Genomic DNA, 16,961 nt, shown 5'->3' with positions numbered 1-16,961 from the left:
GCCCAGAACAACAGTCCTCAACCTCATTCAGTCCCCAAGCATGGGTCTGCACTCCTGTGTAAGGAACTCCCTATCCCCCAAGGCCCACAGTGCAACCACAGAGCCCTAGGCCCAACCCTAGCGAGGCTTCTGTAGTTGCAGACTCCATTAGCCAAAGAGCCAACAGGCAGGGACAGGAGCTGTATGGGAATGTGCTCCTTGCATGGGTCTGAGAGGCTGCTCTTGGTTGGTGCTATGGCCAATGAGATATGGGCATGGGTAGCAGAGTGCAAAGATGCTGCCATCCACTGCCTCCACATCCCTGCAATGGATTTCCATGCTCTTGGGCACATCTCTTTCCCCACGGGAAGCATTTCCTTTACCTGTGTCTTCCTGTCCAGCTGGACAACACCCACTGACATGACACTACAACTCCTCTGAAAGCTCTCAAACCTGGACAAGCTCTGAGGCGCAGGACTTCTGAGTGGATGTTCAAGTCACCTTGCTCCTGCCCTGAGATGGCTCCTGCCACTGTCCAGCCCCCACCGCCTCTGGTAAACTCCAGCCCTGGCCACATACAACTGATTGATCTAATACTGCAACCCTTCACCCCCTTAGAGTGGCCTGTCCCGTATGGCTGAGAGGGGATGGAGATGCAGAGTAGACCAAGGCTGAGCAGGACATCAGGGGCAGTGCTTGTACTCAAACCCAGGCTCTCCAGGGACCAGATCACCTAGCAGGGAGGAAGAGGCAGTAGGGGTGCAGCCCTTCCCTCAGGCAGAATACCCTGGAGAGCACTGCTGTCTCTCCCTGTCGTTCCCCCCACCCTCCTTCCCCACCACCATGAAGATTGGCTTCATCATCCCAGCCTAGCTCTCTGCAGCATGCACCAAGGCACTCCCTGCCAGGCTGTGCAGGGTCTCAGCTTTCCTCTCAGCACCTCAGCCAGGGCTGATTTTCAGCCTCCTTTTCCTCTTATGACAATTCATTCCAAGTCACTCTGAGTCCTGCCCCTGCCCCTGCCCCTGCCCCTGCCCTGCCAGTGAGAAGAGCTTACAGAGAATGAAGGAGAACTTTCTTTTGATGCTGAACAAGAAGCTTTATTATTATTTCGCTTGCAGTAGAAACTACACAGTACATGACTAGGCCAGGGCCAGGCTGGGCCAACTGCACTAGGTACCAGGTAACAGCATAACCCCTGGCACGGTTCTGTCCTTCTCTCTGACTCAGCATAGGACTTCTGCTTGGAGCAGTCCCTGCCTGGCTTCCAGCTAGTGATTTAAAGACACATGGCACAGATACTTCCACTCATGTGGGTGGGGCAGAGCCCGTAAGTCAAGCCCCTTAGCTTGGATTCAGACCCAGGTCCATAGAACTGCCCCTCTCCATCTGAATGAGGTGTTGACTCTGAACCCTAGTGATGGCAAATGAGAATGCTGATGCTATTAACTCTCTCGTTGCTGGCCATTAATCATCCAGCGAACTCAAGATTGTGGGCAGAGCTCATATGGGGGCAGGTTTTGGGTGATGCCTCCCTTCCATTCCCTTCCAATCTCCCTGCTGATGTGGGGCAGCCCCAAAACACAGGGTACTGAGCTGGAGATGGGGTGGGCTTGTGGGAGGGGACTGCCCTCCACTTAGGACTGTGGGGGGACAATGTTTTATAGGGAAGGAACCCTCTCCCTTGATCTGAGCTCCCCGGGATCCCTCCCAGGGGTGGGGGAGCAGAGCCTAGGATCTGGCACAGAAAGCACACAACTCAGTGTCCTGCCAACCTCTTGACCCCTGAGCAGGACCACAATCAGGCAAGCCAGTCTAGGCCCCACCCTCTAGCTTCAAGCCCCGCCCTCTGGGCAGCAAGAAGAAGGGACCAAAAAAAGGACATGGTCCCAGGGCTAAACAGGTTGGGGGTCCCGTTAGTGAGGCCCACGAGGAATGAGGGATCTCAAGCAATCTTGCTGCTGGCCAGGACTAGTGCTGCTGGGGGTCAGGACCACAACGGGTCAGCAGATCCATGTCAAGCCCATTGGGTCCCTCTGAGGCAGCATGGAGACAGCGGGGGGGAGGGGAGCAGGTCAACCAGCCCCCCACAAATCATTGTTATCGGGAGGACAGCATCATCACGAACTCTGTGGGGGGAGGGGAGGAGACAAGTGGAGAGTAGGAGTGAGTGCACACTGGCCCCTGCCCACTCTGACTTGTGGCACAGGATCCCCCACCCTTCTCTTCCCCTCCCCCAACCCACAGCAAGCCAATGCCATCCCTGCAGCCAAGGGTGCATGCAAAATGCCTGGGTATCTACACTCTGTGGCTCCGGAGACCCCTCCTTACCATCCCACCAGCCAAAGCCCATCACTCATAGCCTGGCTATTTCAGTTAGTGCTTGCCCCCTGCCCCTATCACCTAGGTTCATGACTGGGACAGACACTTCGCTGGGACGGTTTAGTCAGGGATGCTCCTTCCTTGAGCAGGGGGGCTGGACTAGATGCCCTTGTGAGGTCCCTTTCAGCCCTATTTTCCCATGACCATAGGAATGATAACTGAGCCATGTGACTGGGCTCCAGCTGGGGAGCTTGGGGCTGTGGGGCCATGGGAAGTGGGACAAGAGCCCAGGGCAGCCACAGGCCATGGGTCACAAGTTTTCCTCCATCGTCCAACATGGACCATACCCCTCCAGCCCCACATGAGTCCACACAACCCCTTTCCATCTTCCTCCGCCTACCTGTTCTAGCACTGGTTGTCCTCCCCACCCCTCCAACCTGCCCCTCAGGGCTCCCCAAGCCTAGGGGGCATGGGGACTAACCTGGACAGGAGTCCCGGGCACTGATTAAGGAGTGGTGAAAATTGTCACCACTTCCCAGCATGGAGAGCTCTCCTGTTACACCTCTGTCTGGAGGTCTAGGGCTAGAGGGCTCTTGGGCTGGGGTCTCTGCAGTTAGTATAGCATTAGCTAGTGCAAGGATCAGACTACTGTAAGATCCAGGCAAGGGCAGGAGGTTGACCTGGGGATCAGGGCTGAGGGAGGGGCTGCTCCCTGGGGACTAGGGTGGGGATTCTTGGGCCCAGGGGGCCACAGCCTCACCATCAAAGTCAACATGGCCATCCCCATTGAGGTCCACATCCTGCAGGATCTCCTCCACCTCCTGGATCTTGAGTTGCTCCCCAAGGAGGGCAGAGATGGCGTCCTTCAGCTCCGTGCTGCTAATCTCCCCATCTCCATCCATGTCAAACTGTGTGGAGGGCAGAGAGCAGGAGGCTGAGCTCAGGGTGGCTAAACTGGGACCTCTGCCCCCTATGCCCATGCCGAAGACACTCACACCCCCCTCCCCTATACCTTGGTCCCCACCCCACACCCCATGCCAAGCCCTAGCATCCCCCCTAACCAATACCTCACGGAAGGCAATCTTCAGCTCCCGGACACCCACCATGTGGGCCGTCTCCTCCCTGAGCTTTGGCCCCATCATGTCCACAAAGTCCTCAAAGTCCACGCGGCCACCCACTGCACAGGGCACACAAGCAATTAGAGACGCTTGCATGTTTTGCAGAGGCAATCCACAGCAGGGCAGCATGAAGGAGGGGTCTGTCTGGGGCAGAGACCCAAGCAGGGACAGCATGGGAGGAGGGGTTTGTCTGGGGCAGGGACCCATGGAGTGGGCAGTGTGGAAGGAGGGTACAGAAGGCAGGCCAAGCTTACTCCTCATCTTGATGTGCTGAGAGATCTCGATGAGCTCCATCTCGGTAGGCATATAGCCCATTGTCCGCATGCAAGGGCCCAGGTCCTTGTAGCTGATGTAGCCATCCTGGTCTGTATCAAACTCCTTGAAGGCATCTAGCAGCTCTGCCAGGGGAAAGATCCGGGGACCCCCTCAGTGCTGGCACACAGAAAACACCACCCTGACCCTAAGTGCATCCCCTGGGAGGGTCTGCAGAACCAACTCCCCAAAATTTCCAAGGCCAAGTCCTCACAGGGTCCCTCCCTATCACTTTTATACTTCTTAACTAATACTCTTGTCCCAAATGACATGGGAGCCAGTGCCTGGAGCGGCTGGGATCAGTAGTGTAACTGAGGGAAGGGAGAAGACCAGGGCAGAAGCCCCGAACCTTGTGGGAGGGGCACAAGAATAGCCACAACCCCACTGGTGGCAGAGCGTACCTCAACAGTCAGCACCAGAGCAGCCGGCACTGCTCCAAAAACTGTAGTTGCCCCGGGCACAGAGTTGCCCTGCTACCCCTGGCTGGGATGCAGCATGAGAGGCTTGGGGATGGGACAGGGCACCCCTGGTTCCCCCCTTGGGAGTTTTTTTTCTCATAATGCCCTGGGTGTGGGCAATGCTAATGCAGCAGTCACCCAAGATCTTCTGCTGCAAGCAGTGTCGTAGGGAGCAGGGATCAAGTGAGGCGACCGCCCTGGGCACTGCAGCAAAGGGGTGCCAACAGGCACTGTCCAGGTGGGGCAGGGTGCGGGACACAGCCACAAGCAGCTTATTTGGTGGGGCATGGGGACAGGAGAAGACAGCACCCGCTGCTGGGTGCAATCCCAGAGAAGCATGGGAGGGGCATGTGCCCTCCAGATCTGTGCTTGAGGCAAGGGTGGGCTGCCGATGTGGGCTTTCCCCAGGTGCCAAACTTCCTTGCCACAGTACTGGCTGCAAAAAAGATTGGCAGGTAGGGCTACTTAGGGGGCAGCTCTGCCCAGGGGTGGCAGAGAAAGAGTGCCCCTTGTGAGGCTTCACAGCTTGAGGTGTACGTAACAATGCAGCTCCACCATGGGCACCAGGCCCTGTGTCCCTCCCAGGGGCCCGTGCCCACCCTTTGAGGGGGCTGGGCATGGCGGCATGACAGCACTAGGCTCATGACTGAACCCCTCCTGGTTTGACCCAGAGGTCAACCCCTGCCCTGGCCACAAAGCTCCCATCCAGCCTGCCTCCTCCCAAACATCCCTAGGGGCTAAGATACAGACTCCCTCCCCCACAGCCCATCATGCCAACTCACCATCTATCTCCTCCGGGGAAAGCTCCCTCTCCTGGGACAGAAAGGAAAGGGAGCAGTTAGACCCTGGGGCAGATGTCCCAAATACCCCCACTGCAAATGCCACACCCCCATGCAAAGCCAGTGTCAGGGAACCACAGGGCACCATGCCCGTGAGGGGGGGTGGGGTGTGTGGTCCCAGGGGACATGAGCAGCTCAGGGCTCATGGCCTAAGCCAGACAGCAGCTTCCCACTAATCACCTCGTGCCGCTCACCCCCGTTTCCCTTTATAGCTCGATCTCTTTTCACCTTCCCCACTAAGACGCCATCATCCGTTAAGAGCGGGATCAGCATGGGCCAAGGGCCAGGAGCATGCCACATGGGCAGCAGCAACAGCCCTTTGCTCCTGCCCTGACCAGCCTGCCCCAGACAGTCCAGGACCCCTTCTCCACCCCCTGGCCAAGTAGCCCCTACCATGATGCTGGAACAGGGCCAGCACCCTCTGCAGGGGAAAAGCCCACCCCCCGCTCCCTCTGGCCTGAGGAGCCAGTACCCTGCACCCAGACAAGGAGCCTCTTTCTCACCTTGTGGCCAGTCCCCCCACCACCCTGGACTTGAGGACAAAAGCCCTGCTCCATTTCTGCCCCACTCCAAACCAACCTGGCTCCTGTCTGGATCCAGCCCTCATCCAGATTTCCAGGCTGGGGGAAGCAGGGTGCCACTGGAGGAGCAGGTATGTCAGGGGTGGGGGGAGGAGTCCCATCTATGAGCATGGACCGCACCATGCTGTGCTGCCCCCAGGGAGGGTGGCAAGAGCAGGGGATGGGGTACTGAGCCTGTGTAACCTTCAGAGAGAAGCCACAGAAGCAGGTGACAAAAGCTGGCCAAAATTAACCTCCTGAAGGCAGGATTAGGAAGATTGCAGCAAAGCTGTGATCTCCAGCCCTGGCCTGGGCAGCCTGGCGCAGCTCCCAGCTCCCGCCCTTTGCTCCTAGCAGCCATTGCCTTGCTATTCCAGCACCAGGTCCCTGCTCTGGGCTAACGGGATTTGCCAGGCTCCTGGCAGATAGCTCAGAGGGGCCTATTCACCCCAGCTAGTCAAGGTGGCAGGGTCCTAGCACACTGGTGGGACAGGAGGCAGAGGAAACACTACGTGAGGGAGGAGACAGGTACTGTCCCTACCAGGGTCTGAGTCAAGCTGGCCAGCTCTGGGATCCAGCTGAGCCATGGGTGGGAGCCCAGTCTTCAGGCCAATGAGACAGACCTTGTTCTTAATGGGACATGCCAGTCAGACAGCTCCCTCCCTAGAGCAGGACTGGGTTCCCAGGGCACCTACCACTTTCCTTCCTCTCAAGCACTTGCCTTAACAGAGATGTGCCCCTGAAGATGCCCACTGCCTTGCCCCCAATAGACTACCCCTACCCCACCCCAGACCACCCCCAGTGGTCATGCCCACTCAGCCACATGCGCCCCACAGAGCTGCCCCACTACACCCCAGCAGCCCCCCCAACAGGCACCATTATCCCTGCCAAAATGCCCACTGCCTCCCCCACCTGCACAGCTCCCCACACCCTCCCCTCCCCTTGCAGAGCCCAAATGCCCCTCAGATCTCTGTCCTGGTGCATCCCTTGGCCTGCCCCACCCTAGTGCCCATGGCACACCTTGCCAAAGACAGTGTTGAGGAAAGGCGAGTAGACCTTGATGGCAGCAGCGTTGGGGTCGCCGTGGCCCTTCTTGCTGCTCTTGTGCGTGTGGCCAGTGTGCGCGTTGGAGCGGGTCTCTGAGCCAGGGCTCTTGCTGGCTTTAGGCTCCTCCTTGTCCTTGGGGGGCTTCTCCCCCACTTCTCCCACCTTGCCCTTGCCCGGGATCTCAGCCTCTTTGTGTGTGTCCTTTTCAGCCTTGCTTGGCTGCTTGCGTGGCATGAGGCTGGACACCGGGGCGCAGTGGACAGGCAGCCGGGCACCTCTGGAACAGGCAGAGAGCAAGGGCATGGGACAGCAGCACCTTAAGAAGGAGTCAAGAAAATCCTCTTAACTCCCTCCACCCCCTACCCCCACCAACAGGAGGGGAGATGGCCAGGGGGCAAAGCCAATTAGTAGGGATTAGAGAGTAGTACAAGCAGCTCTGTGCCACGCGGCTCTGTGTGTCCTCACTCCCCTGCCCCCAACCCCACATGGCCCCATGTCCCCTCAGCACCACTCCTCCACTGTCCCACGTGCCCGCACCAGGTCCATGTGCCCTCACCATCACCACTCCCCTGTGACTCTCTGCCTTCACCCTTGCTCTCCAACAGCTCCATGTCACTACACCGCCTCCCTCCCACCGTGGCTCCACAAGCCATCCCCACAACTTGCCCCCTTTCTATCTGCCTCTTCACTCCTCCCTATCCCCATGTACCCCCTACATTGCAATCAGGGCTCCTGCACCACTGCTTCCCCCTGCTCTGCCCCCTACATGTTCCATCCCAGGGCCATCTCTCACCCTGCCTGCTCCCTCTGCTGGCAGGGGCCCAGCAATCACAGGCTTTCCATCTGTGTGCCAGCTCCATCCCAGTCCTGCCAGCAGATAGGGGACCCTCCCTACTGGGAAAGGCAGGTCTGGACAGTGTAGGCTAAGGTCCTTTCTAATATCAGAGCCCCTGACAGGGGCTGGGTAGCACAGGATCTACCCCCTCTCTGATGTCTCTGCCCTTTCTGCTAGGCAGAGTATATTATTGCTACTGGTTATTTATGTGATCCGGCAGGCAGATCGGGAACCCACACCCCCAGGAGGAGTCTGGCACAGCCCCACAGCCCTCCTGGGGGTGCAGACGAACCCCCACTCTGCCTGACGGATGGAAGGAGGCTGGTGCTGCCAGCTGGAGCCAGTGGCAGCACAGATCTTCCCGGAGCTGGGTGGCAGGAGCAGCCTCCTGTCATCCGGCAGGCAGATTGGGACCTCGTTGCACCCCCAGGGAGGGCTGCAGGGGCTGTGCTGGACTCCTTCCTGGCGCTGGGTGGCAGGAGCTTCCTGGCACCGTCCCAGGTGGCAGGAGCAGCCTCCTGTGATCCCACAGGCTGATTGGGGCCCCCACAGACACAGGAGGGCTGCGGGGTCTGTGCCAGACTGCTCCTGGGGGTGCAGGCCCCCAATCTGCCTGCCAGATCACAGGAGGCTGGTACTGCTGGTTGGGACTGGTGCTGGACACAGCCCATGCCAGGAAGATCAGTGATCCCACTACCCCAGCCTGCAGCACCAGCTTCCTGTCATCCGGCAGGCAGTTTGGGGGCTCACCCTCACCCCCGGGAGGGCTGCAGGGCCTGTGCTGGACTCCTCCTGGGGGTGCGGGCCCCAATCTGCCTGCCAGATGACAAGAGGCTGGTGCTGCCAGCTGGGGCCAGTGGCAGCACTGATCTTCCCAGCACTGGGTGCAGAATAGTATATGGGCAAAATGTTGAAACAGCATCGAAACAGTGAAACAGTTTCGATGACACAAAATGAAACAGTGCTTTTGAAATGAAACAAAACTCGAAATGAAACACTGTCCCATCCAAACGTCGAAAAGGATGTCCAAGCAAAGCGGCGCCATTTCGCACAGCCCTAGCATTTAATACCACCACCTTGGCTCACTTGCACTACTCCCTTCAGCCACTGGGTGTCTCCACACGCAAGCAGAGGATGGTCCCTGGTGAGCAATGGAAGCCAAGCTGAAACTTGAGCTGTGTGCCTTGGCCTGGCCCTCTGCATTGTCAACAGAGCTTCCTTCCTGAGATCAGGAATTCCACAGAGCATGACAGGAAATGCTTAACGAAGACATTTCCTTACGAGTTTCCTAAATACCTGCTAATTTAAGATCAGAACAATCAGCCGGATAAAGGATAATGCACAGAAGAGCCACAAAGGTTTGCTGCATTCAGGCAAGGGCCTACAGGCAAAAGCTGTGTTCCCTTACCATGTGATGGGGCACACAGGGAGGAGCCGGAGAACACAACATTGAGCTTCCTGCTTTGCCCCTGCTATGCTGCTTTCCGTCTCAGAGACCTGCTTGCTCCTCCTCAAGAAGAGTGGGAAACTGACTGCTTCCTCTGCTGAGGGGTCTAGTTGAAATGCTATTGTGGCCCTTTCCAGGCAGGATCTAAGGAGCTGTGGTTCACTTTACAGAGGTGAGACTTACAAGGTCAACAGTTTTATCACCTTCCCTGTTATTCCAAAGCCAACAGCTCATAGCAGAAACAGAAACTCTTTCATAATAGGATCCTTTTTAATGGGGCAAGGGGCTTGTATTGCTTATTTAAAATCTTTTTAGACAAAAAAGGTCTGCACATCCTATGATCAAAGTTTCTCCTAAGCAGAAGGCTGGTACAAATAAATCTAAGAAGTTATAAAACCAATGGGCTGTTGTCACCTTAAGTGTAGGAGAGGAATTCATATACTACCCAGAAAAGATGAGAGATATAGAGCTCTTTTTTTCCATTTGCTGCAAAGAGGAACTTGCTGTCCTCTTTTAGGATGCTTTGGAGGATGGCATTTGAAAGCGGAAAGAGGTTTTCCTAAGATAGGCAGAAGCTAATAAACACCCTGTGTGAACCTATAGAGAAGGAAAAGAAAAGATCCTCCCCATTCAGTTTACACAAAGCTGTGGTTTTAGCTAAAGATCCCTGCAGAGGGGAGAGAGAATATTTTTGAAAGCACAGACTGGTATAACTCTGGGTTCTCTCGGAGCTGCTAGACCACAGTGCTCTGAGCTAGCAGCCTCTGAGCAAAACTGAAACATTTTTACAGCAGCAGCTGTTCACCAGAAAGCCTTCTCTTCATCTGAGAATGCCCTGAGGTTTTCCAAAAGACTGTATTTTTGTATGTGGCTGAGACACTGAGAAGCTGACACCCAGATGGAATAATTCCTAGCATCTTCCAAACTGGCCAGGGAACAGTTTTTCCTTTGGAACACACCATTAACGAAAAGAACAACAACAAAAAACTACAGGAAAACGCCCTGCAATTTGCCAAACTCTAAGAAAGAGTGGGAGTTATTTATAAGTCATTCTATTGTCAGATTGGCTGGGCCTTAGCTGGAAGACAATATGGACAAAGCAAGAACAGACTTAAGGGTCAGGATCTGGAAGAGAGACTCTGGTCTATAACCATCAGATGTCCTCAGAGCTAATATAGGACCCCCAGGCAGATGGGGACTGCTTTGCCTGTATTTGTGGCAGTCGTTTTGGAAGTGTTGGCCAGCACTCCCACGTTCCCTTCAGTTTCCTCATAGAAGATTTGTGGAAGCATCTCAATCAAAAGAAGCAACATTTTAATGCAAAGAGAAGTGACACTATGACATCTGTAGATCCCTCAGAGAATTGCATCTCCTCAGCCCACAGGGAAATGGTAGAGACTAGTAAGAGCCCTAGGAGAAGCTGTAAGTGATCACAAACAGGTAGCACATGAGCATTACTGAGCAGACACCTAGGAACCCCCGACTGGAAAGATGTCCAGGTTGCTAAGTCCACCACCCTGCAACCACAAGGATCCATAACATCTGCCCAACATCTGCCCCGATCACAAGGATCCATACCATCTGCCCTCTCATACACGACAGCCTCAACATGCCCCCTGACATCCTGTAGTCAACTCAAGATCTTTAGAATAACCTGCCCCCCCGCCACCTACCTCCAGCAGTGAAGCAGCTGCTACAAGCCAGATTTCCCATTTGTCAGGTTAAGTGTTGGTATAGCAAGAAATGAAGCGTTGTGGGATTGCCAGATTTAGGACTGCAAGTCTTTGATGCCCACCTCCACTCCCCGCCTCCTCAGCCCTGTTTACAGTAATGATGGACTGTCATAAATTGGAACTGTTTTCAGCCATGCCTGGGGATTTGACCATCCATGCAGCCAGGACCTGGAACAGCCTGTCACCAGGAGGAGTGTGAGAGGGGGGAGCTGTCTAGCTTTAAGGTGGAGCTGGATCAATGTCCATGCAACACGGCTGCCTGTAAGAGCAAAATCTGGTCTTGGTGTCCCAGGAGGCCCCCTCCCATCCCCATAGTAACTAAGACCTTTCCCAAAAGCTGGCAGCATCAGGTTCAGAGCTGGAAGAAACTGCCACAAGACTGGGACCCTCAGCATGGCTATACAGGCAGGGGTACACCAAGGTCTTGTCTGCTCTGGTGATCCTTGGAAGGCTTCACACAGCCACAATAACCCCGGTGCCTCTGGCCCCACAAGTGCCCACAGCACCTGGGCATTTGCCCAACACGAGAAGAGAATCCACTCCCTGTTCTGTCTGATCTCAACTCTTTATTGGCACTAAGGGGGCATCATCTTTATGCCTGTCATAGGATGGGCCCAGCCTCCTCAGGCTCCCTCTGGCTCTGCTACCTGTAGCCCTGAGGTGCCCTTGTGGCAGTGGGGAAGAGCTGGAAGGGAGCAGTGCTCTGGGGCAAACAGCGGTCCATAAGGCACCAGCAGCTGATACTCAAGATCCATGCCACATGATCCAGGGACACACAGGGGCCAGAGTGGCACCAATAATCAAACTCAGTAAGGCCCATATACATCCTGCCTTCCCACCTGGGCCCTCCAAGTCCTTCATTGCTGCTGCTGAGCATGGGCCAAATATCCATGCCCTCTCAGTACACCCCTTTGAACTCCTCACCCCTGTGAAGTTGGGGACCAGCCCCAGAGCAGAGACAGGCAAGGTTTCTGACCAGTGGAGTTGCCTTCTTATTTGGGACAGCAGAGGCAGGCATCACAGACCCAGACAAACATGCACAACCCGATGACAGCAGCCAACAGCGGACTTCTGGCTCTTGCCTGAGGAGGACATGAGCACGTCCCTTTGCTGGGGCCCAGATGGGGATGGATTAGACAGGGGTGATGCTGCTGGGAGCAGGGGTTGGATTAGATGTGACCTCCTGAGTGCGTTCCCAGCCCTATTTCCTCAGATTCTGTTTCTCTGGAGCTCACCCCAGATGAGGCCACCTCTCACCCTCTTTCTTCTGCCTAGCACAGCTTCTCCATCATGGCAAACACCCCCTCTGCTGGGGTGATGCTCACAGTTGCGGCTCCCCTGTCTTTGAAGAGCTGGAGGCTTGCAGCTGGAAAACAAGCCAACCCCCTTGTGCTCCATGTGCTCTGTGTTCTGGGGCATTCGCCATTTAAGAATGCGATCTCAGGGCTGAGAAAGGGCTGTAAACAATATGCACTTATCCAAAGTTAATGTAAGCAGTGCTCACGAAGGACTCAGTCCTGTCAGCGCCTGGGATTAGCAGCCCCAGAGCTGACTGGCTCTGGTCTTTTTCAAAGCTTTTAATAACAATTCTTAGGCAGCTGCTTCCCCTCACTGTTTCTGGCTTAGCTAAAGGGAGTACAATTAGTTACACTGTAAACAGCTACAGTCACAGTTACTATGCAGTTCATGGAAGCACCATTAGGTTACAAAGTAGACAGCACAACTAGAAGATGCCATGTGCACTACTTAACCAATAGGCAGGTACCTGGGTGCTCCCACAATATAAGCAATAAACAGTACATTTGGCTTGGCATTGTGTTATACATTTGAACAAATTATACGCTTATCTGGTATCCATAGAGATGAAGCATGCAGCACTTTGCAAAAGACTCAGGATTCATTGTACAACATTCGCTGTTACTCTGTCTGCTGCAGCCTCGACACTGCCAGCGTGGCCCTCAGACATGTGCCGAATGATGACACAGCACTGGGACATGTTTTGAAAGGCTCATATCGAAAGAGGCTGGTGTCTTTGAGTAGTCTCTTCTTCTCCTTCAACACATCCGGTGTACATGCATTTGAAATGAAGACAGGCAACTTCCTCAAATTCTGCTTCAGTGTGCAACCAAATTTGTGTCACAGCCTGTCCTTCATTCTGGCACTCAGCTCTCCAACCACTTCCAAATGCGTTGGTTGCAGTATGAAAATTACCCACATCACCATGCACAATGTATAAGCAACCATCAGGAAGAGAGAAAGTAAAAGAGACCTTTGTCCTTTGTCTGCTCATATCTGGGGAATGACATCCTATATCAACATCTGGGGGCATCTTCTTGTCATTGTGAAATAAAGTGCACTTTCACAGGTCTCCAAACTCTCTTGACAGTGGAAAGTTGTGATAGTCACCTCATTGGAATATGGCACAGAGGCTTGCAGTTTTCTTCCCCCATGAATGCAAAATGTTCCTGGAGATCTTTGAGCCTCTTCACTATTATAAATCTTGGTTCTCAAAGGGTCAGATTATAGCCCATTTACTAGGTAAGTGGATGGAGGTGCCTAAGGGTAATTCTATCCCAAACTGCTCACATCTCTGAAAAAGCTCTTTTTTCCCTGAAAAAAGACTACTTTGCAGTCAAGGTGGCTAGCTACTTGACAGTCAGGGCAGCTAGGATCTGGAACCAACTTCCAAGGGAAATGGTGCTGGCTTCTACCTTGGGGGTCTTCAAGAGGAGGCTGGATAGTTACCTAGCTGGGGTCATATGAGCCCAGTATTCTCTACTGCCCAGGGCAGGGGGTTGGACTTGAAGATCTACTTAGGTCCCTTCCGACCTTACATCTATGAATCTATGAATCTATGAAGAGGACGTGGTCTGCCACCTCCTCTTTTTTGTGACTCAATCTTAAGGGCAAAATGGCAGTGAGTTACAGAACTAGATGCATTCAGGGGTACTTATGGACTTGAACAGGCAAGAATTGGATCACATTCAGGTGCCCAAATCCACTTAGACACCCAGTGGGTAGAATAGAACATGGCCCAAGTCTCCACACTTCATCTGCTTACATCCACTCTTGACTGTGCCGTGCAGCACAAGTCTGCTGACCAGAATGAGTTTGGGGTGCTTTCAAGTTGCAAAATGCAGAAGGATTTTCCCTATAATCAGCTGATGCATTGCCAACCACAGAGGACACTACCATGTTCTCTATTCACACCGTTCAAAATCATGTCTACACTACTGTTTACAGCACTGTCTGCTTCTTCAGAGTCCTTGTGAATGTCAGGCAAACCATCTCCATCGCTACAGGGCAGAAGAAAACATACCATAACCAGCAAGTAGTATTTTAAGGAGCCCTTATCGAAACCATCAGTAGCCATGGAAAATGACTGATTGTTTCTGAGATCATCCAGCAGCAGCTCAGCAGAGGAGGGGGGCAGAGCATTTTCCAGATTTGGGCCTCAGCTGCAACAAATGTTTTGACTCAACTTGGAATCTTAAAGGACTTCAGACATCGGCTTCATCCCAAGTGAAGCAACAAGCAACTTGTACGGTTTCATGTTGGGCGTAAGCTATTCCAGCAGCAACAGCATTAGTCTAGTGAAATACTTAGCCAAACTTCATGCTGGCACTGCAGTCTGACAGACAGGGGATGCTTCTGCACTGCCATGCTCTTCCTCCCAGCACTAGCACCTTTGTTCTGAATAGAAATGGGGCACAAGGGTGCACTGAACCATTCCTGGATCCTGCTGTTTTGCCATCCGCTCTATAAATTTGGGTCCTGAGAGTCACTCAACCTGAAGAAACAAGCTTTTTTGTGCTTCTCTTTCAGTGTCATAGGCACCCTTTCCCCCTTTGCCAGTGCCTTCTCCTCAGTCAAGAAACTTGAGAGGCTCCTGGAGGATAAAGAAAGGAACTGGTTGTCTGGGCCCAGATCCATCACCCCAGGTGGAGGGAAGAGGCCAGGAAAGAGCAGTAGCAGATTGGGGTGGAAGAAGCCCCTGAAATGAAGCTGAGGGACATAAATAGACCAGAGTTTCAAAAGATCCAAAAAGTCTTTGGGTCAAAAAACCCTACCAGAATGACAAGGACAAAAAAAGGTCATCACAAGATTCACTGAGGATTCAAGGCCAAAAATCAGGACCCTGCAGATGAAAAAAGAATAGGGGGAAATCATACTCTGATCTCACCCTCCTTGCTAGGAAGGATACCTTCCCACCCAGAAAGGCTTCACAGCCAGTTTTTTCCTGCCCCCAATGCAGGCCTTCCTGTGTGACCACACAAGTCATAGACTCTCTGGACCTTAGTTCCCCATTTCTAGAATACAGGACAAGGATCATGCATGGCACAAATTGAGCCTGACCTCAGCTGGGGCCTCTACAAGTTGCCTGGAGTCCAACCAGCCCCACCATCACTATCTGTCTTGTATTCTGTTACACCCCAGGTCATGTCAGTGCTTTCCTACCACAGGCCCCAGGGAACACTGGATCTAGTCTGAAGGGCATGCCTCAGTCTCTGGGCATCTGAGGCATTTCCATCTGCCACAGCATTGCCCTAAGGTCAGCAGGTTTCCTTTCCACTGCAGAGATAGGCACATCTGCAGGAAAACCAGTGTGAGATAGAGAGATGAACTGATAGGGCTCTCTTTGAGCCATGCCTTTCTGTTGGTACCCGCTCTCTCTTTCTCCAGACCTACCCCTTATGCCCTTCCCCAATTTCACCCATCTTATGCCAGGTTTTTCTCCTGTCCCAGCTGGAAGCTGGTTATACCTTAACTCCAAGGGTTTTTCCTTCTCCCTAGTTTCCCTGGAGCTCCTGAAAAAGCATGGGATGATGTGCTGGGAAGCCCTATGCTGAGGCAAGGGAAATAAGAGAGACAACGGGGCTTTTCCCATCTTGATCAGTCCCACCCATGCAGTCAGGTAGCATTCTGGATTTTTTCAGCATGGCTTTCCTGTTGGCAGGATTTCTCAGCGGCCAGAGGCTCTTCTGGGATCCTGGATTAGGGGAGACAAATAAGAGCTGGTTCAAACTGCAAAATTACCATATTTCAGATTAATTTGATGTTGCAGATTGACAAGCTACACTTTGCCTCTGACCTTGTGCAGTTTTTGGGGAGTGACCCCATCTTAGTGCTTGGACCAAGGCCTCTATCTCTACACAGGGATGAGCTGGACATCTCTGCTGCTCTAAGATCAGCTCTGCTACTGCTTCCCCAAGCATCAGCACCACCAGATCTCCCCATGGCTTTCCAGTGGGTCCAGAGGAACCTAAGCTCTTGGCTGAGAAAGTACACCTTTAAGGAGTGATGTAACCAGCAGGTGGTTGCAGTGACGCAGGTCATCCCTTTCAGAACAAACGGACTCTACTTCTCCCCTGGAACATGGTTAGGAATGAAAAAGCAAAGCTCATATTAGTGCTTATGACAGTGTAAGGCCAAGCAGACATTAGAGTTTATTGCCTTCATGCTGCAGTTGGATTAAATGACCCCTGGGAATCTCTTCCAGCCCCACATTTCTAGGAGTCAAGTGGACAGAGCTGATTGCCTCTTCCCCGCAGCATCCCAAAATGTTCTCTGTCTCTCCCTACCTTTCCAAGTCCTTTCATCACCATCTCCTTTCACATTTGCCCTTTGTCTCAGTTGCTGTCACACTGTGGTCTCAGGTTCTGTGTCCTTGGTGGCCAGTCATTAAATATTAATGACTGGACCAGTGACCTCTGTCCTATCTCCAAGGCAACGTCATATACATGAGGGCAGTTCCCAATTGTCCATTCATATCAGCCTGGTCGGCCAACAGAACAAGACTGCAGCCATTATCTCCCTGTCTCCAAGGAGGAATTAGCTCTTTCCCAACCAGAGAGTAACTATTCAAAGTGAGCAAGTAATCTGAATCCCGTATATTTCTCCTAAAAACAATTCCAGAACTTTCCTCTTTCACCCTTGAGTATTTCCATATTAAAATGTCTTGCACTGATAAAAGTTTCTCTTTGAATCAACCAGGCTAGGGACAGACATTACACATAAAACGGTTTAAGTGATCAGAAACCGGTTTAAACCTGCAACAGAACAGATGTTCAGTGCACATATACCAGTTTGAAAATGGCTGAACCAGCCTGAGATAAACTTGGTTGAATGTAGTATCAGACGTAACTGATTTGGCTCAAACCAGTATATGCAATGTCCAGGCTGTCCCTGGGGCTGGGCTAGTGGGGCTGCTGCCCTGAGTCCTGTGCTTTGTGGGGCCCCATGGACAGTTCCATACAGGCCCCACTGAGGCTGCTATGCGCTGCCAGTTCCATGGTCTGGCTGCTTGCTGC

At 53.3% G+C, this 16,961-nt stretch overlaps 1 protein-coding gene across 1 annotated transcript in view; it reads right to left on the bottom strand.

Moving 5' to 3' along the window:
* Window positions 1-1,984: 1,984 nt before the first annotated feature.
* Window positions 1,985-16,961, bottom strand: part of LOC102373673 (calcium-binding protein 2) — a 29,717-nt gene continuing 14,740 nt past the window's right edge. The window contains exons 2-7 of the mRNA XM_014524930.2: window positions 6,609-6,912; window positions 4,972-5,002; window positions 3,674-3,817; window positions 3,369-3,478; window positions 3,062-3,209; window positions 1,985-2,108 (exon numbers count right to left, since the gene is read on the bottom strand). Coding sequence (XP_014380416.2) covers window positions 2,080-2,108; window positions 3,062-3,209; window positions 3,369-3,478; window positions 3,674-3,817; window positions 4,972-5,002; window positions 6,609-6,912 — 766 coding nt within the window. The 3' untranslated portion in view covers window positions 1,985-2,079. The remainder of the gene's footprint in view (window positions 2,109-3,061; window positions 3,210-3,368; window positions 3,479-3,673; window positions 3,818-4,971; window positions 5,003-6,608; window positions 6,913-16,961) is intronic.

This window comes from Alligator sinensis, unplaced genomic scaffold (genome assembly GCF_000455745.1).
Source record: "Alligator sinensis unplaced genomic scaffold, ASM45574v1 scaffold1002_1, whole genome shotgun sequence".
NCBI lineage: Eukaryota > Metazoa > Chordata > Crocodylia > Alligatoridae > Alligator > Alligator sinensis.
This window is presented reverse-complemented; position numbering and strand designations above follow the sequence as displayed.